Genomic DNA, 25,397 nt, shown 5'->3' on the forward strand with positions numbered 1-25,397 from the left:
ACGCCTTGTCATTTGAAATTCGAATCATTTTCGACCCGCTACGCGACCGTGGTAGTGACCGGCGTGGAAATAAACTACAAAAATGTCTTTTAACGACTTTTAAATGTTTAAATCGTAACTATCTGTGTTACAGTTGTTCGTTTAAAATAAATATTATTTTGCTAATTTTATTAACGTGTTAGTTTTAAATACTTGGTGATTGTTACGTAGTTGTGTTAAATTGTAAACGGAAGCTCGACAGAAGTGGAACACCAGAATGGCGGTAAATTTTAGTTTTATTTATTTTATCTGTCGGAATACTGGGGCGTCGATATTTATACAGCCGGACTTGTTAAATGCTAACATATTTGCAAAACATAAGTAGATTTCTTGGCTACAATTAATAATTATATAGAGCCAAGGTGAACTATTACAATAATTTCATATTATATTATTAAAATATTTGCATAAAGTAATTAGTAAGTTATTAAAACAATTTACATTTTAAATATGAATAACAGTATTCAGGCATACAGGCGCCGAGGTAACAACCTTTAATATATGACCAATTATCATAAAAAATAACTTTAATAAAAATAATACACTTATTGTTTATTTCCGCTTTCTACACAATTAAAATTATTGTATATTTTCTTTTAATAAAATAACAATAATGATTAAGCTTAATAAACAGAATATTTTTATATCAAAGATAACGAATATTGACTAAGTACATGTTATTTTTTTATTGTAGTAACAGACGAGTATGCATTCCATCTGATGGTAAAGTCAATACCGTATGGACATCTGTAATCGATTCCAGATAGGAACCTATCTGGGATCGGCCACATGCGTTGTTTTCCGTGAATTTCGTATTAGACCGGATGTTATTGTTTCAATGGGGTTTTGAGCATATTAAACTAACTTACATATAAGGCGACCATTACTCCTCAGGAGTGGCGCATGTGATCAGCTTACAGGAGTAAGCTGTACAGATGTACAGATGTAGATGTATAAATATGGAGTTGTACAGATGTGATACGAGAGTGACCACTTACCATCACGTAAATTGCATTTACTCATTTCTCATTTGCTTCGCATTCGCATTTGCTCATTTACTATTAAAATTATATCAGTTTGTAAGTCAATGGATCTTTTTTATATAATATAAGAGCAACAGACGAGCATACAGTCCATCTGATGGTAAGTGGCTACTGCCGCCCATGGACATCTGTAATCAACCACAGATGCGCCGCTACCCCTGGGAACTAAGCTGGAACACCTCGGAAAAGTACGTTTTCCTTCAAACACACACACACTTCACAGACTTCAAACCAGAACACAGCAGCGCTTAACACTGCTGTTATAACAGAAATAGGTGTGGCGGTGGTGCTGCCGAACCACAGAGGGATCTACCATCAAGTTACAAGTGATGTAACACACATTTTCCCAGAGAAAATAAGTACCTACTACGCAACATTTCATTCAATACAACAATCGTATGATTTCTCAGAACTTAAGGATTATTGATAGAATTTTTTATCGACACCTACCTGATGTATTGTTTTTTACCGGTATGAATGGAAACGGTCAAGTGCGAGCTTGTTCTCATGTATTCCGTACAATTTTAACAGGGCTTTAGTTTGTACATGAATTTTGTGTAGTTTTCACATTATTTTTTTTGATCGAATAGTATAACTATTTAGTATAAATATAAATATTATAGTATAAATATTTAGTTTAACTATTTCACATCAATAATAATTAAAATCGAATTACTAGCAACAATATAACAGAAGATTTATACGAATCCAAACAAAACTAATAATGAAATATAAATAATAATAAAATTCTACTTATAAAATAACGAGGTCGTCGAAAATTCTTTCTTGTGGTTCACTTTTAGTAGATTTTTGTTAATTTACACATAGATGCCCTAAATATTTTGTAACTATTAGTATTAAAATAAAAGCCAAAACCCGACTGCTTAAAATATAGATTATGTCTCCCACAATTTAGACGAATCCAACGACACCTCATATGTTAATCCGTCAAGCCGTTTGGGCTGCAGTGTGGCAAAGAATGAGACATACATCACAAAATAAGTACCGGCTTTACAATGGTGAGTGTTCCGAGGAACTATTTGACCTGGTGCCTACGTCACCATTCCTCCATCGCACCGCTCGCCGAAGGATGAGGTTCCATCCACACCAACTGGACTCGTGGCGGTCCTCCACGGTTCGGTTTGCGCGGACGTTCTTGCCATGGACGTGCAAGATGTGGAATGAACTTCCTTCTGAGGTATTCCCGGAGCGCTGACATGGGGCTCTTCAAAAAAGGTGCAAAAAGAGCTCTTCTTCAAAGCCGGCGATGTATTGGCGACTCCTTTGGTGTTGCAAATGTCCATAGGCGACGGTGACTACTTTCCATCAGGTAGCACGTCTGCTTTATCGTTAAGCTCAAATATAAAAAAAAACTTTTTACTTTGCGACGAAAATCTCGCTTTCATTATGTCTACTGCATCCTATCCTTGACTATGCAGATGTTTGCTATCTAGATCTAACCGTGGAGCAATTAAATAAGCTTGAGCGTATCCAAAACTTATTTATCCGATTCATATTTGGAATTCGTAAATATGATCACGTCTCTGAGTATCGTAAAAAACTCAAGTGGCTCCCAATTCGCCTTCGTCGGAATACTCATATACTTTCTGCTTTATACTGCATCTTGTTTAACCCTAACACACCTAATTATTTAAAAGAGCGTTTCCATTACCTGCATCTGTCTCACGATACACATTTACTGCGCTCCAATAATAACCTTTCCCTATTAACTCCTTCTTCTTCTTCATCATTCTTTAGTAAATCTTTTACTTCAGTGGCTGTGCGCCTATGGAATGCCTTACCAATTACTATCCGACGTGCGCAGTCACTGGATTCTTTTAAAAATCAGGTAAAAGAATTTTATCTATCATTATAATCTGCTTCCTAGTTACTCTGTTATTTTTATACTATTCTATTATTTCCTACTTTATATATTCTCCTCTTTCTTTCCTTTTCTTCCATTCTTTACTACTCTAGCTGCTGATATATTTAAAATATAACTCTCGCTACATTATACTTATGTACACCCCTACCCTGGATCTCTTTTTATACATTATTACTTTCTTCCTATTTGTAAACGGTTGCCTGGAAGAGATCGCTATTTAGCGATAAGGCCGCCAGTTGTACCTTTAATTAATTTTCATTGTGTATTTCTGTTTTTTATTATAAATCTGGTGTACAATAAAGAGTATTGTATTGTATTGTATTGTACTTTGTGGATACATACTCCCCAGTCGGATAAATTACTATTCTACGTTATTTACCATACGATAATAAGTAATAATTAGATACTCACTTAGATATTAATCATTTTTAAATTGGTTGTAATACGAGTACCTACTCATTTAAATTTGATTTTATACGAGAATATTTAAGCGATGCGTCCCATCCTTATTTATAAACGACCGTTATTTATAATCAATCTATCCACATTTTGAAGGTGGTAAAAACCTCTGTGGTTCGACTCCGGCGGCACCACCGCCACACCTATTTCTGTTATAACAGCAGTGTTAAGCGCTGCTGTGTTCTGGTTTGAAGTTTTACTATGTTTGAAGGGTGTGGTAAGGGAGACAGACTTTTCCGAGACGTTCCAGCTTAGTTCTCAGGGGTAGCGGCGCATCTGTGGCCGACCTTAGGTAGGAATATCTAATCCTGTCTGGGGTTGATTACAGATGTCCATGGGCGGCAGTAGCCACTTACCGTCAGGTGGACTGCATGCTCGTCTGCTACTCATATATTATATAAAAAAAAAATATTTTAAATTACTTATTTTTTTTTACTCTGTAATACATTTTCAAGTGTCTATCTATAACGGTTTAAGAGACAGAGCCCTGTGACAAACGGACAGACAGCGAATGCTTAATAATAGAGTTCCGTTTTTAGGGTTTCGTACAAAAACGGAACCCTATTACTAAGATTTCACTGTCTGTCCATCTATCTCCTGAAAGGTAATAGATAGACATTCGAAAATATACAGATATATTGGTGGCCGCTATAACAATACTAAAAATAAAAAAAAATGTAAATAAATGGGGATCGTCATACAGAATCCGTTTTTTTACGTTTCTCGCTTTAGCTCTTGAACCATAATAGACAGTTCAAATTTTCACAGCCATGTAATTCAATGGCTGCCATATAACAAATACTAAAAATAAAAAATAAAAAATGATAGTACGAAATCCTCCGTGTGCGAGTTTGACTTGCACCTTTTGAGTACAGAACCCTAAAAAAGAAACCGGTACTGAAAACCGGCACCGAAAACCCGCATCTATATAAACGGCCCGTGTCAATAGATCTTTCCGTTCGTGATTCAAGCGCATTGTTTTTACGTTTTTATACAAACACGCTCTGATTGTCGCGGCGTGTGTATTGGAGTGTGGTTTGAAACTTCTCTTTTAAAACTTAGTACTAAATACTTTAGTAGCAATGATATTTTATACTATCTAATATATAAAATTCTCGTGTCACAGTTTTCGTTGCCATACTCCTCCGAAACGGCTTGACCGATTTTGATGAAATTTTTTGTGCTTATCCGGTATCTATAAGAATCGGCCAACATCTATTTTTCATCCCCCTAAATGTTAGGGGTAGTACAACCCTAAATTTTTTTTTATTTATATGGCAATACAACGTTTGCTGGGTCAGCTAGTAGTAATATAGATGGGGATACATGCTTACTAAACAACTCGAAAAAGTAAGAGAACCAACGCATTGACACACATACGCATTTTCCTTTTTACTTAAGTATTACTACATAGACAAATATTCTATAAGGGACAGAGCTATTGGAACAATATGATAACTTCAACTTCATATTGCTCAAGGCTATTAAATATTACCATTAATTTATTTTTATGTATTCTAAGCTCCTTTTTATCTTGTATCCATTTTAGATTAATATATTTTTTTTTGTGATTGACTATGTTTCTTGCAATGCTGTGCACACCTATAATTTAAGTACATAATATATTAACTAGCTTTGTATAGTCTCTTTTTAATGCTATTTATGTATTTAGTTGGTTTGCCATTTAAATAAATAAATAAATAAATAAAGAGCTGGAATATGTCGGAAAATGTCTCCCATACCACACCCTTCAAACCAGAACACAGCAGCGCTTAACACTGTTATAACATAAATAGGTGTGACAGTGCCGCCGTCCTATCTTAAAATGTCTTTAACGGCCAAAGTCACAAAGCACTGTCGATGTTCTCCGCTCCAGATACCCGAACGAAGGAAGTGAATTTTTAAAGGAATTTGTAACGCTCACCGCCGGTTGTAAACTCGTTTAGTACCGGTTTGACCGCTTTCGGTACTAGCCACTACCCAAAATAGTTAGCGATGATGTAACAATGAGTTTTGGGCATTAAAACATATGACAATCTATTGTAACTTTACATATACTGAATAATAATCTTTGCGTGTCTGTACGAATGTTTTGCGTAAAAGTTTGGACGCAGGCTAAGAATTAATAAGAAGAATAAGAACTTCCTTACTTAATATTATAAATTCGAAGATAACTCTGTCTGTCTGGTTGTCTCTTCTTCACGCCTAAACCACTGAACCGATTATAATGAAATTTTTTACAAAAATAGTCAGAGACCCGAGAAAGGACATAGGATAGTTTTTATCCTGGAAATCCCACGGGAACTAGGGATGGCGATCTAAGATCGATTAATCGGAGAATCGATCTTTTGGACCCAAAACATCGATTATTTTAATCGATATTAGTAAGGGTTGAATCGTAAAGTATGCATTTGACTAAGTGATGATCTTTAGCAAAGTTGAAGGTACGAATTTTCAGTTTTATGTATGTTAGTATGTTATATTATTTACTTTTAAACGCGGGCGAAGCCGCGGGCAAAAACTAGTTAATAGTAAGTAATTATTGCAATTTCTATAATTTCGGCATTTTAACCACGCTTTTATTAGCTTGGGTTGTATCTATGTATGTATGTATGTTACGGAATCTTTGAACTCGATTTTTACCCACTTTGAACGGTCCGATTGGTTTAAAATTTTGAACAATTGTAAGAACCGATGATAATACACGATGTAAATAATTATATCCCATTCTCCTCATCAGGATCGTCAGGAATTAGGATTAACGATTTTCCTTGTCGATTTTAGCGTGGTTTTTAGTTTTTAAACTATAATAATTATTTCTATGCTGACACCGTATGACATCTTGACTTTTACAGTTTGCTTTGCCGTCTTACGATCAGGCCACGTGTCCTGACGCGACTTTAACATTTTTTACCTATCACAAAAATTGCACAACGCCGTTAAAGAAGTTTTTACTTCAAAAACAAAACAGTAGCCTAATTATGTGTAAAGAACTAATCTACTATTAAGAGGAAGTTACCGCTAACGCAAATATTTAACTTATAAATTTTTGTTGACGACGTACCGTGTTCTTATTTTAGATTGAGATAACTTTTCTTACGAAAAATAATGATGTACGAGTATTAAACACATGTGTTTTTAATATATATATAATGCTAGCTTTACCCGTGGTTTCGCTCGTAGTCAAATATATTTTTTTCGGGACAAAAGTTGTCCTTTTCTGAACCCCTGACGTGTGTACAAATTTTTAAGACAATCGGTCATATACAGGGTGGCGGAAAACTAATCACAATAATCCCTACTATCTAGGTTTTTGAATAACTTTTGTATTGAATAAAAAAAGTGATTTCGATTAATATAACTACTTTACTATGGCCTGTAACTTTTTTTTGCCTAATAGAAAATATGATATCTGTGGAAATCTTCTACCAGCGTTGGCATAAATTTGCGCCCAAATTTTCATTTTTAGTATTTGCTGTTATAACGGCCCCAAATTTACATAATTTGTAAAAAATGTAAATGTTTATTACGGTTCCAGAGAACATTGTGAGGCTTAGTAATAGGGTTCCATTTTGACCCTTTAGGTACGGAACCCTAAAACTGTTATTCTTATATTACAAACAGAAAATTCAATTTTATTTATTCATAGAATAGACATATAACTTTCAATATTGCATAAACCACAGATTCGAACCTAACACTCCTAGAGTATGTAACACTATCTAACCACTGACTTCATTTTACATTTTGTAATCTGTGGTAAATAAGCAGTGATAGCATAGTGGTTAAGAAAGTCAGCCTCTTGATCGAGGGGTCCGAGGTTTAAATCCCAGGCTCGCATTTTTCAAAGTTATGTGCGTATGAGAAATTAATAATCAGAGGTTGCATAGCGGGGGCTGCTATAAAAACAAATACTAAAAATTAAATAAATTGAATATTGAAGGGTGTCTCCATACAACAAGTATTTTTCGGCATTTTTCGATGTAACTGTTAAATCGTACTAGGAAGATAGTTGACATTTTTACAATCCGTTTACTACTATAATTGCTATTATAATAAATACAAAAAAGAACAATAAAACAAATTTTCATATGTTTATTTCATAAAATTAAGAAAAATATAATGAACATTTGCTGGTACGGAAGCCTCCATGTGCGAGTTCGACTCGTACTTAGCGAATTATTTAATATTTGTTTACTAAAATACACATTTTATAGGGGTCGGTACCCAAAGCGTAAAATCGGAACCCTATTACTAAGCCTCCACTGTCTGTCCGTCTGTCACAGGGCTCTATCTCTGGAACAGTAATGGATACATACTTGAAATTTTCACAGGACATGTATATAGCGGCCATGCCACAACAAGTATTAAAAAATAAAATTATTGAAAATAAATGCGCTTTTCGCTTTATTTTTTCTACTAAATCAAACACTAATAATTAAAAAAAAATGAAAATTTGGCGGTGCGGAACCCTTAGTGTGCGAATTCAACTCACACTTGGCCAATTATTTATAATATTGAATACATATTTTTACAAGATGTCGATAATGATAAGTGGCTACTACTTCGAAAGACATTTGTAATCAACTCCAGATAGGATAAGATTCCTACCTGAGGTTGGCCATAGATACGTTGCTATCCCTGAGGAATAAGTTGGAACGCCTTAGACAAGAGAGACACCCTTACGTCCCTTGAAACCAGAACACAACAGCGCTTAACACTGCTGTTATAGTCCGCGTAAAACTGCTAGTCCGCTCAGAATATAGAAACGAATCGCGTCGCCGTAGTAAACCGTATGACTACACCTGCTCGCAACAACTTCAGAGCGAACTAGCAGTTTATCGCGGACTATACAATAATAAATAAGTGAATTACAGAACTAAAGTTTACTAAACGAGCATTCATTAAAATTATTTTTTCTTTGTGACAGAAGTCTGTTATGATATGTTTATGTTTTATCACAAGGAAAATGGAGTATAGGTACTTAATTCCGGATTTCGTGTAATATTTCAACGAAACAATAACCATAATCGGGTGCAATAATCAACACATTGTTTTTATATAATGAAAAATAAATATTGACATAACCTTGCCTCAAGATAGTGGGCGACCATTAAAAATATTTTTTATTAATTGACATAATAGGTATCTATAGGAATATATTTGCAATATGTGTTTGTTTTCTTTTCATTACAATACTCTAAATACTTAAGTAAACTTAAATACTATTTTTTTTCTAAATAAAATTAAATTTATTTCAACCTTTTGTGGTTCGACTCCGGCGGCACCACCGTCACACCTATTTCTGTTATAACCAAAAGTGTTAAGCGCTGCTGTGTTCTGGTTTGAAGTGTGGTAAAAGAGACATACTTTTCCGAGGCGTTCCATGTATGTACGTGATTGAAATGTAAATTAATAAAAATATCGCTCAAAAAGGGTCAACCATTTTTTTAATAAATTCGTAAAAACAAAGTAGATAAAAATTGGATTCAAAGATTCCGTTACTAAGTAACATACATACATACATACAACACAAGCTAATAAAAGCGCGTTAAAAAAAATTGAATAAAAAATATGTAATAGTTAAAAGCATTTCATAACTTTTTATATTTTGTAATACTAAATTACAAAAAAGCGTGTTAAAAATAATCAATCATACAAACACAAATTGTTGGTACTAAATTCAAATACAGAACTAATTTTCAAATAAAGTACCTACGTATGGTCCGCGCCAAACTGCTAGTCCGCTCTGAAGTTGCGAGCAAGTGTAGTCATACAATTTGCTATGGCGACGCGATTCATTTCTATATTCAGAGCGGACTAGCAGTTTTACGCGGACTATATTTAGAAAAAAACATCTTTGTAAGTATATAGCGAAGTGAATGACATAATTTTGTCTCTGGATCACTGGTGGCCTTGACACAAGATGGCGGTACGCGACCGACATGTGTTTTTAAAATCGAATTCTAATGTAAATGTGTTAATGATTTTCGCACATCATGTCGAGGCAAACCATAGATTAATGGTTTTTAATAACGGGCGGGTGTAGCATTTTCTGTGGTTTAACCATTTTAACTGATGTCCTTGTGTCAAACAAGTTCAAATTAGCGCTCCTATTTTTAATAATATTCGAGTAGCAGACGAGGATGCAGTCCACATGATGGTAAGTGGCTACTGCCGCCCATGGACATCTGTAATCAACCCCAGATAGGATTAGATATTCCTACCTGAGGTCGGCCACAGATGCGCCGCTACCCCTGAGGACTAAGCTGGAACGCCTCGGAAAAGTCTGTCTCCCTTACCACACCCGACAAAACGGAACACAGCAGCCTAGCACTGCTGTTATTAGGTAGAAATAGGTGTGGCGGTGGTACCGCCGGAGTCGAACCACAAAGGGTTCTACCACCTTTTAATCTATGTACACATTATATACGCTCGAGATTACCCTCCGATGTCTTGTAAAAAGCGTAATAACAAACATGGCGCCGATGCAGTCAAACTGCAGACACTTCTAATATCATAAATGTCCTTTCATGTCATAATAAAATGCAAATTATTAAACTTCCTCGTTTCATAATCAGACGAAAAATTAAGACAGCGCATGAGAATAATTCATTTTAATGTAATTACTAAGTAAATCCGAAAAACATTTTATTCTTCCTGAACTTCCTGAGGCATTCCCGGAGCGCTATGACATGGGGCTCTTCAAAAAAGGCGCAAAAAGAGATCTTCTTCAATGCAGGCGATGTATTGGCCATTCCACTGGTGTTGTAAATGTCGAAAGGCAACGTTGACTACATTTCAAATAGCATGCTTTATTGTTAAGGTCAAATATAAAAAACAAAGTGTCTATGGGTCTATTACAGGGCTCTATCTCTGGAACCGTGATAGATAGACACTTGAAATTTTCAAAGTAGAAAAGAAATAAATAAATCTTTAAAATAAATGGGGGTCACCATACAAGAAATTGCTATTTTTCAAAATTCTTCGCTTTATGTATTGTAATAGATGTATCTAGAGAGTTCAAATTGTCACAATGCATCTCTATACGGTCATGGTTAAAACTAATTTGTTAAGTATTTCTTTTTATTTTAAATCATACGTGAATTATACTGACACAATATAGCAATTCTTCTAAAACGATTAAAAAAATCAAGCACCGCAATTATATTACTTTTGCTTAGTCTATTTTTTTAGTCACAGAAGTCATTTCACCTTACACGTTCTCTAAAGTGTAAAGGTTAACTTGTTTTCTATTTTCAATGTCATCCGCATAATATAATAATCTCTTTAGCCGCCAAAATCAAGCGAGTCTAGATAAAACTACTTAAGTAAATTCTTTTTAATAAAATAATTGTTGTTAAAGATTACCTGAATTGCTTCGAGAAAAGAACGGTACGGTCCAAAGAGAATGTAATCACTACATTTGTACGGCCGTACCGCTTTTTTTTTGCTCGACTTGGCGGAGCACTGCCGTGTCCCCAAATCTCTGAACAATTGGGGAGATTGTGGTAGTACCAGATTTGCCCACACAGCACTGGCGTATTTAGATAACGTTTTATTTCAGAAGTTTTTTTTATTTAAGAGTAGCAGACGAGCACGTAGTTCACCTGATGATAAGTGGCTACTGCCTATGGACATCTGTAATCAACCCCAGATAGGATTAAATATTCCTACTCGAGGTTGGCCACAGATGCAGCCGCTGCCCCTGAGGACTAAGCTGGAACGCCACGGAAAAGTATGTCTTCCTTACTACACCGTTCAAACCAGAACACAGCAGCGCTTAAAACTGCAGTTATAACAGAAATAGGTGTAGCGGTGGTGCCGCCGGAGTCGAACCACAAAGAGTTCTACCACCTTTTTAATTGAGTCTCTACTGTCATTTATATTTTGGATATCCGACTTTCGGATACGATTACGGAGCTTCAAACAACAATACCGGTACTATATGCTAATGCATGCAAGTTATGCGTTAGAAAGTGGAATGCAGTTCCGTTAATACCGTAATTACCGTACCCTTGATTATTAGAAAGCAGTGATAGCCTCGTGGTTAAAACTCAGCCTCTGAATCGAATTGTCCTAGGTTCGAAACACACTCAGTGGTTTTTCGGCTATGTGCGTATTAGAAATTAATTATCACTTGTTTTAAGTTATTATAAAGGAGTTTATACGCTTGAGAGTTCTGTAAAACAGTTTTGAAAGGTGCGTAAAGTCTACTAATTCGCACTTGTCCAGTTCGGTGGACTATGGCTTAATTTTTCTCATTCTGAGAGGAGACCCGTGCCCAGAAGTGGGACATAATGGTTTGACGAGGAAGAAAGAAGAAATAGTAGGGACGTTATCTTAAACATTGAATGTTTACAGTTTTTTTTTTTGTTCATAGGGAAATTTGTTATTATTATAAAAACAAAAAATCTGCCTGCATAAAATTGTAGACTATCTCTCTCTCACAATTTAGACGAATCCAACGACACCTTATATGTTAATCCGTCAAGCCGTTTGTGCTGCAGCGTGACAAAGAATGAGACAGACATACATACGCTCGGATAACATTACCCTCCGCTGTGGAGTAAAAAATATAAGTCTATGGGTCTAATAGGTACTAAATTCATCAAAATAATGCCAAATTTGGGGTCGCTAGGCAACGTAATCGTTGTTACAAATTACAATATTGTTTCCAATAAAAATAACACCTATCTCTGTTATAACAGCAGTGTTAAGCGCTGCTGTGTTCTGGTTTGAAGGGTGTGGTTAGACGTACTTGTCCGAGGCGTTCTAGCTTAGTCCTCAGAGATAGCGGCGCATCTATTACCAACCTGTTGTCTTATCTTATCTGGGGTTGATTGCAGATGTCCATACGGCAGTGGTCATGCTCCTTTGTTTCTTTTACAAAGTAGTAATAAAGTCATAAGATTCCTACCTGAAATAATAAATATCATTAGATTCCTACCTGACTTATTTGATATCTTAAGTTTCATAATAATATTTTTTTTTATGTTTGCTTCAACAGGAAATGAACCTGAGACTGATGTTTGCGATAGTGTCATCGGCGTGTTGGTCAGCCTTCCAACATGGGTACAACACAGGAGTCATAAACGCACCACAGAATGTAAATACTGTTTTATCTATGAGCATGGGTATTTATGAGGGAAAGAGAGGGTTCAAATTAGAAATGCGCCGAATAGTGGTTTCACCGAATACCCGAATACCGAATAATATTCGGTTTAACCTTTACCGAACCGAATATTCGGCCGAATTATTCGGTCGACTATTTCTTTATTGTCAATTTGTCAGTTATGTGTGTTCATTCACACTTTAAAATGTTGATTTGAGGTTTAAAGTTGAATACTGATTTTAGGTTTAAAATAAATGGTGACTATATTAACTATAGGTCAAGTAATAAATGTTTTCCAAAATATATGTTGATTCAAATCAAATCAATCAGTTTAATTGCTTTATTTTATTAGCCTTTCTCAACATATTTTTCATATGATTTGAGTTGGACTTATATTATAACATAAATCTTATATAAGAAGTTTTGTGTTTAGTCTTGTACCATTTCGTGTATACAACAAAATAGAAATACTCGAACCGATCATATTCGGCACTGAAACCGAATAATTCGGCCGAATACACCGAATACCGTTTGGTATTAAACGAATATTCGGCGCATCCCTAGTTCAAATGTTTATTAACTTTACTTAAAGCTGGGAAAACTATCATTGTTCAGAAAAGTTTTATCTCAATATTGCATCAACATTATTTTGCTCCTCCTTAATTCCTCCTTAAAATAGTTTTGTTTTGTTGCTGTGGAGTGATGTAAAAGAATGAGCAATTTGTCAATTCCTTATCCAAGAGAAAACGAGACATTGCAACCAATAGAAATTGTCATATTTTGCTTAAAAAGTTACATTTTCTGCAAAAAAAGAATGAATAATTTCGTCTGACATCATACAAAATTGCTTAAGTATTGTAATATTATAAAAACAAACTTTACTTTAACGAGGTCGTGGTACGAAATTTTAATGTATTATTAAAATAATATTGTTTTAAGAGATGGTAGTAGTCCCGCTGGCCTTCCAATCTATCATGGAAACTACTGCCATCTAGCAGAATTTTAATGAAACACGAGGCAAAAAAAACACATTTATTTAAAAAAAATGTGTGTTATGGAATTTCTTTCGCCGCTTCTTCTCCATAACGAAACACCTTGTGAAGCGGTGGTAGATGTAATTACATTCAAAAAGTGCTATGTGAATAAAAAAAATGATTTTTGATTTGATTTGTCAATGTTGCTGTGAATATTTACAAAATAGTGGCGCATCTATGACCGACCTTATATAGGAATATCTGATTCTATCTGGGGTTGATTACAGATATCCATGGGCGGCAGTAGCCACTTACCATCAGGTGGACTGCATGCTTGTCTGCTACTCCTATGTTATAAAATATTATATTTTCTCATTTTATTTCAGGTGATGTCAGAATGGTTACAACGCGACGTCCTATCTGGTACTAACACAACCTTAGTTGCTAAGGAAGACCCGAAGGTCACCATGGTGTGGACGGTGGTGGTCGCCATCTACTGCGTGGGGGGGATGGTGGGCGGTGTGATCACCAGCTATGTGGCTGACAGGTGAAGACATCTTTATTATACCTTGAAAATAAGTGCCACTTTCAAAATATGAAACGAATTTTACTTAAGTATTTGAAGGTTCGACCTTTGCGGTTCGACTCAGGCGGAACCACCGATACACCTATTTCTGCCATTAACAGCAATGTTAAGCGCTGCTGTGTTCTAGTTTGACGAGTGTGGTAAGAGAGACATAATATTCTGAGGCGTTCCAGCTTAGTCCTCAGGAGTAGCCGGCCTCAGGTAGGAATATCTAATCCTATCTGGGGTTGATTACAGATGTCCATAGGCGGCAGTAGCCACTTACCATCAGGTGGACTGCATGCTCGTCTGCTACTCCTATATTATAAAAAAATATTTTTCAGATTTGGAAGAAAAGGCGGCCTTCTTCTGAACAACGCGCTGGTTTTTATCGGACTTATTCTCCAAAGTTCTTCGAAAGCTGCAGCTTCTTCGGAATTGCTTATTATTGGACGGTAAATTTAAATATTAATTAAAATTTCTTTTATGTAGAGAAAATAAAAAAAATACTAAAGTATTATAAGTATTCTAGTGGTGCCCGCGGCGTCGCCCGCATTTTAAAGAAATAATACGACATACATTAAACGGAAAATTTGTACCTGCATTAGAATGACAGTGGTGCCATCTGTCGAAAATTGGTCTTACCAACTCTCAAACCCTCGTGGACTTTTGGACAACAACTTTGCTAAAGATCATCATTTGATCAAATGCATAGTTTCCGATTCTATAACTAAGTACTTAGGAATTAAAAATAAATTAAAAAAACCTTTTCCCACGGACTAAATTGTGAATCCAAACCATTCTCAAGTCCCCTTGAACACACACAACAAATTTCATCAAAATCAGTCCTGTCGTTTAGGAGGAGTTCAGTGACATACACACGCACATAAGAAATATATATATAAAGATATGTTTATATTGTCTGAAATATATGATGATGATGATGATGATTATTGAATAATAATTAGAAACAACAAAGGTATATATTGTCAAAATACTAATTACTTAAATTTTAATCAAACATTAAAAATTCAAATTAAATTAATCATGAATTAAAGTAAAAAATATTAAATTATATTTTGCATTTTCGTCTACAACTTTGTACTTTACAAATGTTAATGTTTCAGATTCTTTATTGGAATCAACAGCGGATTGAATGCTGGACTCGCTCCCATGTACATATCTGAGATATCTCCGGTATCGCTACGAGGATCTGTAAGTATACTTGTCATCTTTAATCCATCACTGTCCCACTGATGGGCACGGGTCTCCTCTCAGAATGGTTTAGGCCATAGTCCACCGCGCTGGCCAAGTGGATGGGTAGACTTAGCCATAACTTGCGTTTTTTTTGGTTTGTAATAGTTTTAAATTACAATTACATATAAAATGGAATATTGGAATCCTAGTAGAGGTGATCATCTAGGGAGTCTTCGTTTGCTAGTCTCAATTCGAAGCTTGTATATATGTAAGATGTTTAGAAAACTTCGATAGCGTGATTCAGAATACTCGTGGCGCCATCTCTTGACGAGTTGCGTAGTTGTTACGCGAAAAAAATCAATATTTATATTATTGAGTTATTTTTATTTATGAAATATGTAATATTTACTTATTTATTTATTTATTTTATTGATCTAATTAGAACGGCCGAGGCCACTTACACTAACTAGACAGATCTAACATACAGACAACTCACAGAACTCCAAGCATACAGACATGATCAGCTTCCAGTCATCAGCAAGCCCATCACAGTTCCAATAAAGCTTTACATAAAAGTTACACGAAAAAAATCTTTGTTTGTTCTTAACTTGTTGTGTAAGGATTTTTAAGGGTTGTACAGCATGTTTAAAATATGTTTTTCTTTTATTTCTTCCAGATAGGCACAGTCTACCAACTGGTAATCACTCTAACGATCCTTCTCTCGCAAATCCTGGGCTTGGAGTCGGTTCTCGGTACCGATGCTGGTTGGCCTTACCTGCTGGGTATAGTGGCTATACCAGCGGTCATCCAGTGCTGCACTCTACCTATATGCCCGGAGTCGCCGAAGTACCTGCTGTTGAATAAGGGGCAGGAATTGCACGCTCAAAGAGGTATGTAGATTTTTATATGCGAAAGTCTCAAAGCACGCTGTCCTGATGGTAAGTGGCTAGTGCCGCCCATGGACATCTGTCATCAACCCCAGATAAGGTTCCTACTAGATACGCCACAGATCGCCGCTACCCCTTAGGACTAAGTCGGTATGTTACCAGTTCCGACACCCTTGAAGTCAGAACACAGGACAGCAGCGCTTAACACTGCTCTTATCTAGGGCCGGATTTAAGGGAGGGCAACCGGGGCGGCAGCCCCAGGGCCTCCACAAAAGAGAGGCCCCCACAGAGACATCGGATTTTTTTTATTCCAACTAGTAAACACTAGTACAAAAAAAATATACATATTTTCCTTTGATATTCTTTTTCACTGTTTTACCTTTATCTACAGTACTTTGTACAAACAGGAATACTAGAAGAATCTACCTGCGTTTCACAATAAAATATTTATTGAAAAACTCAACTGAAAAAATTGTTCATTTTATTCGGAAAATAATTTGGGGCCAGGGGGCCTCCACTCCTTTGTTGCCCCAGAGCCTCTAGACCTCTGAATCCGGCCCTGCTCTTATCAGGTAGTAATTCTTAACCACGACCATGACCATGACATTCTGTAAGGTGTTCAATATTGACAATGATTAAAAAAGTAATACGAAAATTTGAAAAGTTTTAATTAATATTTTATACCTTCGTATTATTGCAGCACTGACTTGGTTGAGAGGTGATGTAGCTGTTCACAGCGAAATGGAAGAAATGCGACAGGTAAGCGATAGTTAGATCAATTGACAGATTCTAAATTATATTTTATTTTAGCTGCATATCTATTATATTTTATTTTAGATTTGACATATTCCAAATTTTTTACCTTAATTTTTATATAATTAAAAACTTAATTACCTTTTAAATACTCAATACTCAATACTCAATACTTTATTGCAATCAACAAATAAATGCAATCAACAATAAATAAATGACACAAGAAAATACCGCATACATAACCGCATAAGAAAATACTTTATTGCAATCAACAATAAATAAATGACACAAGAAAATACCGCTTGCTTATGCTTTTTTTACCTTACCTTACCTTTTTTTAACTATTGTGTTTAGAGGGCCCCCAGGACCAGGATCAGGACCCGTGGGCGGATCACCCCTTTCGCCCCTAGAGCCTAGCGCTAATTTTTTTTTGTTGGGGGTAGTTCCATGGACACAGAAAAAATATGTACACCAATACATAGACAGTAATCTAATTTTACCATTTAGATATCTGTCTGACTAGCAACTTAACCCGGAGTCGATCGCTCGGCCACGTTGGTCGTCAAATCCAAACTTTTCTCTCTCTCATAACTATATACGTCCCACTCCTTCTTTGTTCATGCGGTTAGACTGTGGAATTCACTGCTGCCTTTTCTCTAAGACTATATCTATATTTAAAAGAAGAGTTAGAGAATATTATCTATCACTTTCATAAAGATTATATTTATTTATATGTATGGTATACAGGGTGAATTTTTAAAACGGGCCTTCAGGGCCAAATCCGAAACTATAAGGATTAGCGAAAAATGCTGAAAGGAGTTACGAGGCCGATTTTGATAAAAACTAAAACTGCATCATTAGTTTTTTAAAATATTTTTTTCCTTAGCCGGGAATCGAACGAGTTCATTTTGAAAAAAAATACACCTCTATATTATTTCGCTATCTGATAGTGTCGCTTATAAGGATAAAATTCTGGGAAGTAATGTTATGTGACAAATTAAAGGAAAAGGAAAATTTTGAAGAAAATACGTATTTTTCCATACATTGGCATACTAATCCTTAAGGATTATACATAACAAATGATTTATGTATAATTCTTTAGAAACATACATAAGTCATAGCATTGAAGAATTTGTTGGTTAAACAACTAATTATTCGATGTTATAACTATGGCATATGGCTTAGTATGAGAAAGTAATAGTTTGGCAAATAAGTTACCGCCGTTTTTAGGATTTATTTTTAATGAAAATAGATAACTGAATAGTAAATTCTTATTGTTTGTTGTTTACAACTTCGTTTCAACGTTAAATATGATTTTCTATATCTCTTTTTTTAGTAATCACTCGGATTCGACTCTAAAAGTAATTCTCGCAAATTGTCAACTTTACAACTGTATTAAACGAAACTCCGCCCATAGCTAAGTCGGACATAAAAATATAAATTATTGGGAAACAAAACGTCCATTTCGAATGATTAGAAACATTGAGCCAAAAAAAAAATGTCAATGTTACGAAATTTTAAAATTCATGAATGGCGGGAACTTAACTGCCAAATTAATACGGAAAAATATGTATTTTCTTAAAATTGAGGCTTTTCCTTTAGTTTGTCATTTATCATTACTTTCCAGATTTTGATCCTTATAAGCAACACTATCAGATAGTGGAATAATATAGAGGGTGCATTTTTTTTCAAAATGAACTCGTTCGATTCCCGGCTAGGTAAAAAGTTATTTTAAAAAAGTAATGATGCAGTTTTAGTTTTTATGAAAATCGGCCTCGTAACTCCTTTCAGCATTTTTCGTTAATCCTTATAGTTTCGGATTTGGCCCTGAAGGCCCGTTTTAAAAATTCACCCTGTATACAGGTATTTGTCACATAACATTACTTCCCAGAATTTGATCCTTATAAGCGACACTATCAGATAGTGGAATAATATAGAGGTGTCATTTTTTTTCAAAATGAACTCGTTCGATTCCCGGCTAAGGAAAAAAATATTTTAAAAAAGTAATGATGCAGTTTTAGTTTTTATCAAAATCGGCCTCGTAACTCCTTTCAGCATTTTTCACTAATCCTTATAGTTTCGGATTTGGCCCTGAAGGCCCGTTTTAAAAATTCACCCTGTATATCTGTAGGTTTAATATATGTTGTCCCTGTAGTCTCGGGAATAGAATAGGGCTACGGTATCCCCTGCCTGTCGTAAGAGGCGACAAAAAGGGGGCTTCCGGGGTTGCGGGCGGCAAGAGTGGGAGCTCGAACCGTCCAGCAAGCAACCCTGGGAAGGACAGCGGTATGTGTGGTCGCATACCGTCGTAAACACCAGATGATGTGAGAGGAGCCAAAAGTGCTCCCCCAGGGTAGAGCCCGATCGGGGCATTGCGCTTGAAGGACTCCGGTTGTGTTCCCTCGGAGATCCCGGAGTTCTCCAACAAGCGTTGAGGACGACCACCGGGGGGGTTTTAGTGCGATAAAAATCCCACATAACCCGGCGTCGCTCCCACGTCGTCGGGTACCTTTTGAAGGTTTCCCCCTCGTAAACAAAAAAAAAAAGGTTTAATATATGTATATATTTGTTATTATTATTATTATTATTTTTTCTTTGTTAAGTTTTTTTTGCACACTAATTTTGAACACTAATTTTGGAATGAGCAATCCTTTGTACTTCATTTCTATCTCTTCTGTATTGTTATCTTTTTCTTTGTGTACAAAAACTTATTAAATAAATAAATAAAAATACTCTACACACATTCAAGGCAACTTAGTCAATTAAGGTAATTTAAATCCCTTTACAATGAGCACTTTACACTTCCAGGAGGCAGAAAAGAACAAAATAAGTAAGAAGGTGACTCTCCGCGAGTTGTTCAGCAGCCGGCAGCTCCGGCAGCCGCTGGTGATCGCCGCGGTGGCGATGGTGGCGCAGCAGTTCTCCGGCATCAACGCGGTCATATCGTTCTCCACTGACATCTTCAAGCGCGCCGGCCTCCACGAACAACAGTCGCAGTACGCCACGTTGGGTATGTTCTTATCATAGAAGTAGGTAAAGAGCAGGTAGTCACCAGATGATCACGACAATGACAAAAAAACACGACGATGACTATGACAACGATGATGACTATAACCAACATAGGATGACCATGACGATTACTTGCCATGACCACGATGATGACTATGACCTCGATATTAACTATCACGAAGAGAATGATCATGACCACTGTGGTGATAATGACAACGACGTTGACCATGACCACAAAATGACTATGACCACGATGAAAAATATACCCAAGTCAATGACCATGATGACTATGGTCACGAATACGACCATACCACGATAATAATCATAATAATGACCATGACATCGACCATTATAAAAAATGACCACGATATTGATGACCACGACCACGAAAATATGCAATAAACAAGACGGTGATGCTCTGTAAGTAAACAAAAAGGTGACGCTCTGTAAGTAAACAAGAAGGTGACCCTCTGTAAGTAAGCAAGAAGGTGACCCTCTGTAAGTAATCAAGAAGGTGACACGAGCAACAGTCGCAGTACGCCACGTTGGGTGAGCTGGTTTATACTAGACTGGACTAGAGTAGACTGGAGTAGAAGTAGGTGAAGAGTAGGTATGTAGGCTTCCCGATGGTAAGTGACAACCGTGACCAATGAGATAATAATGACCATAAAATGACCTAGACATTATTTGATGACCATTACTAAGACAATGGCCACGCTACGTTGAGCTGGCTTATACTAGACCAGACTAGATTAGACTAGAAGTAGGCTATCTGATGGTACGTGGTAAGCGTGATAACAACGATGAAAATTACCATAAAATGACCAATTACTAAGATATATTATTTTATGACCATTACTAAGACTATGATCACGAGGTTGACCTTGTTCGTGACATTGATTGTGACCACTGCGGTGACTTTGACTGCGATATTGACTATGACCTCGTTAATGAGTATCACCAAGAGAATGACAATAAGCACAATGACCATAATGACCACGAATACGATAAAAATGGTCACGAGAACAACCATGACTACTAGGATGACAATGACCACGAGATGTCTATGACCACAACGTAGACGTTTTCATGACGTTGACTGCGGTGACTCTTACCACGACGATGACTATGACCTCGATAATGAGTATCATCATGAGAACAATGGTAACGATGACCATAAGACGACGACGACCATGACCACACATAACTATGACTACGGCGTCGATCATGACCTCGATATTGATAACTACGAAAATATGAACGTCGTGGTCATGGTCACAACAACAATCAACGATGACCACGACCACGACATCAACAAATATGGTGATAATAAATATAATTAATTATTTATTATCACCATATTTGTTGATGTCGCGTTGATGTCGCACCATTAATTATATATTTATTATTTGATGTTGATGTTATAATGAATATTTGCAGGTATGGGAGCAATGAACGTAGTCATAACGGTTGTCAGTTTGGTGCTGGTGGAGCGCGCTGGTCGGAAGACGCTGCTGCTGACCGGCTTCAGCGGTATGCTGGTGTGCTCGGTGGCGCTCTGTGCTGCTGCTGCTTTTGTGAGTATCCTAATAGATAGATGATAGATAGATAGATAGATGATAGATAGATAGATAGATTATTTATTTCAAGAACTTAAGCAACAACAACAAATTATAACACATAATAAACAGTGAAATCAAAAATACACATATGGAAACACAAACTTAATTATGAACCTATTGACTAAATTTTCTTAAGAAATAAAATTATACAAAAATAAAAATAAAAATAGTGAAAATAATAAAGTAATTTAAAAATAAAAACAAACAAAATACATAATCTAGTGTTGCAGCTAAAGTCTGTGAAAAAGGTTCCGGAGCTCAGAAAAAAACCGAGATTGGATCTCGGCAACTGATTTTCAGCCCGGACCTTATGTATTGTAAATGTAATATGTATTGTAAATGCGAAAGTGTTTGTTTTATGATATAGAAGTAGATAAGCTGTCTACCTGTAAGCTATTGCCGCGTAAGAACATCTGTAATCAATGACAAATAGGATTAGATAGGACCTGAGGTCGGCCACGGGAGCGCCGCTACCCTTGAGGACTAAGCTGGAACACCTCAGAGAAGTATGTCTCCTTTACCATACTGTTGTAAGGCCGAAAAAGTTGTGGCGGTGGTGCCGCCGGAGTCGAACCGCAAAGGGTTCTACCACCTTTCTATACTATCAAGGCATTCCAGCTTAATCCTCATGGGTAGCGGCGCATCTGTGGCCGACCTCGGGTAGCAAAATCCTATGTGGGGTTGACTATAGATATCCATGGGCGGATGTAGCCACTTACCATCAGGACTGCATGCTCGTACGCTACTCCTATATCATAAAAATATACATAAAAATACATCTTAAATTAGAATCAAGTAAGATCCTTCGAACGATAATTTTGTGAAAGATATTCTTGTCTTCATGTTCACATTTTGTTTTACAGAATACAGTCAGTTGGGTGCCGTATCTGAGCATCGCTTTGGTTATAGCGTTCGTGGTTATGTTTGCCGTCGGTCCGGGTTCGATTCCGTGGTTCCTTGTCACTGGTAAGTACCCAACATAATAATTATACGGTATTTGTCGCTTAGAAAATAAGCCGAAAAAAAGGAAATTTGTATTATGCAGTACAAAAAATGACTTTTTTTATATTTTAAAAATTTCATTTGTGAAATAGGCGCATTACGTTTGAAAACTTTCATTTTGGTTTTAAATATCAGCAAATCGAATTGGCAGTAAAAAATATAAAAATATTACAATAATGAGCGTAATAATGAGACATTTACCTCACCTATGGACATGCGAGTGCAAATGTCCATAGGCGACGTTAACTAAATAAATCTGTTATTTAATTTCTTTTCATTGACACATGAATGAAATGTTTTAAGTTATTATGACACTCAAGTGACATTGTGGCGAAATTCCGTAGCTCGTCAACAGATGGCGCTATAATCTGAATCACGCTATCGAAGTTTTGCCAACATTCTGTTACTTTCATTGACAAATAACATACGTTCTACTTTTAATATCAATTTTATCAAATTGACGTAGAAACTAAAAAATAAAAAAATCGCTTTTCATCAAAACATTTCAAAAACCGCCACACGATCAAAAATTATCGGAATATATTAAATTTTGTTTTCATTCTTACAGAGTTGTTCGGCCAATCGGCTCGGCCAGCTGCGACCGCTGTGGCAGTTACCGTCAACTGGGCGGCTAACTTCATCATTCTACTCGGCTTTTATCCTATTTCTGTAAGTATTATTAATATTTTTTTTATTTTGATTATTACAATCCTATGGTAATTTTGAAGGTGATAGTACTGTTTGTGATTCGACTCCGGAGGTTCCACTACACCGTTTGTTATAACAGCAGTGTAGCGCTGCTGCGTTGTGGTTTGAAGAGTGGTGAGAGTGACGTACTTATCAGAGGCATTACAGCTTAGTCCTTAGGGGTAGCGTCGCATCTGTGGCCGACCTCAGGTAGGAATTTAATCCTATCTGATGTTGATTACAGATGTCCATGGGTGGCAATATCCACTTATTACGTGGACTGCATGCTCGTCTGTTACTTTTAGATTTTCTATCTAAGGTTGGCCACAGATGCATTTACCCCTGAGGACTAAGCTGGAACGCCACGGATAAATATGTCTCCCTTAACAGTACCACACCAGACCAAACCAGATTCAAATCCAATCCATCCAAATTCAAACCAGAACACAGCAGCGCTTAACACTGCTTTTATAACAGAAACAGGTGTGATGATGGTGCCGCCGGAGGCGAAGCACAAAGTTCTACCACCTCAGACCATCTACTATCTTTAACTATCATCCTTCTAATATAATATTTTGTCTTACAGCAAATAATAGGTATGAACACATTCATCATTTTTGCCGTTCTTCAGTTGATATTCATCATCTTCATCGCTCTCAAAGTGCCAGAAACTAAAAATAAGACCACTGAAGAAATCACCGCAATGTTTAGACAACAGATGTAAAATAAATCGAAATTTAAAAAATTAATCGAAATTTAAAAAGAGCGGGAATTTTGCGGATTTTTTTAAAGAAATTCTTGATTTTCCGGCATAAAAAAAGATGTAAACCTCTCTGTATATTATATTTAAGAAAATTCTAACATGGAATGATATAAATATAAAGTTTTATTAAAAAAAATTCGCAGTGTGCACAAAATTTGAAAACCGAATAGAGATGCATATTGACGTAATCTGACTTTTTGTAAAAAAATGCTTTAGAATATTTCCGCTACGCAGAAATATCGTAATTCGTAACATTTTAATACAAATTCGTTAGCATATTAAAATGTTTCGTTTTCATATTTATATGGCGCATACTCTAAAATGATTGAGAAATTCAATTTTATAATATGATTATGAATGTACTTATCCATTTTTTTTTGTAAATTTTGACATTTCGTATTTACATACGTATCGAACAATCAAATAAGGACATAATATTGTTTATGTATAATGTACAGACATTGATATTTTTATACATCGTAAGATTTAAGATAATTAAATTAATACTCCAGACGCATTTCTTATTTGTAGATTAGAACAAAATAAATGTGTGCGTTTATTTTTATATTTTATTGTAGGTATAACTTAAAATGTCATTAATTTTGAATTTATGACTCACTCCTTTGAGAATTTGCCCGGGCAAAGAGGGTACCCTCGAGACCCGAATAATCCCTACCCACCCCCATATTGCAAACGCAGACGCGGCATATGAGAGGCCGGTGGGTACGAAGTCCCGTCTTGTCTGTCACTAGCGTCATTCATTTTTAATTGAGCCGCGCTTGAGAAGTCGATCATTTTCAAATTTAATGAGTGTAAGTAAACATTAAAAAATAATTTTATCAAATGTTTTATTGATAATTCGATTCTTGAACAAACAAAAATAATAAAGAGGAATAAAATATCACGGGCTTCAAGCCATAGGAGTGTATACATTTCGTTTTACATCAAAAAGATTTTCATTTTCTGGGAAAATCTTAAACTATTTTAAAATTATGTTCATTGTCTTCTTCATAGATTAGTTGTTTTCTTAAAAAATGCTGACTTGAGAGATTATGTATTGACAAATTAGGCAAGTAATGACGTAATAAAATAGAAAACTCATTTTCATACGCCCCTATGGTTGCAAGATCGCCACGTTTTAAGCATATTTTTGTTATTTTTTAACCATAATAATATGGAAATAGATACATAAAATAAATTTGATATTAAATTATATTTATCAAGTGCTAAGCGCGGCGACTATGACAAAACTTTCTAAAAGAGTTGTTTAGTATCTCTAAGGGCTGATGATAGATATATTTTAGTAGTAATATTTATATTTACGTCTAGAAATAAGATTGTAGTACTTAATGTACCTTTATTGCATTTTGTAATAAACATTTTCGTAATAAACTTTC

At 35.8% G+C, this 25,397-nt stretch overlaps 1 protein-coding gene across 1 annotated transcript; it reads left to right on the plus strand.

Moving 5' to 3' along the window:
* LOC140755564 (solute carrier family 2, facilitated glucose transporter member 1) lies at positions 1 to 24,610 on the plus strand. The gene is made up of 12 exons (XM_073090858.1): positions 1 to 262; positions 12,437 to 12,535; positions 13,902 to 14,062; positions 14,425 to 14,535; positions 15,208 to 15,295; positions 15,954 to 16,167; positions 16,865 to 16,923; positions 19,726 to 19,927; positions 21,367 to 21,503; positions 22,412 to 22,514; positions 23,119 to 23,219; positions 23,824 to 24,610. Exons 1-12 carry the CDS (start codon positions 257 to 259, stop codon positions 23,959 to 23,961), a joined length of 1,419 nt encoding a protein of 472 aa, XP_072946959.1. The 5' UTR covers positions 1 to 256; the 3' UTR covers positions 23,962 to 24,610.
* The last annotated feature ends 787 nt before the right edge of the window (positions 24,611 to 25,397 follow it).

This window comes from Epargyreus clarus, unplaced genomic scaffold, assembly GCF_041222505.1.
Source record: "Epargyreus clarus isolate Ecla_fem2 unplaced genomic scaffold, WU_Ecla_fem_2.2 ptg000033l, whole genome shotgun sequence".
NCBI classification, from domain to species: domain Eukaryota; kingdom Metazoa; phylum Arthropoda; class Insecta; order Lepidoptera; family Hesperiidae; genus Epargyreus; species Epargyreus clarus.

What these genes read in the sequence shown, in the direction of transcription:
- LOC140755564 (XM_073090858.1), top strand. An exon ending in TCTGTGCTGCTGCTGCTTTT is followed by an intron (nt 21,504 to 22,411) that starts GTGAGTATCCTA and finishes TTTGTTTTACAG; the next exon opens with AATACAGTCAGTTGGGTGCC. An exon ending in TCGGCTTTTATCCTATTTCT is followed by an intron (nt 23,220 to 23,823) that starts GTAAGTATTATT and finishes TTTGTCTTACAG; the next exon opens with CAAATAATAGGTATGAACAC.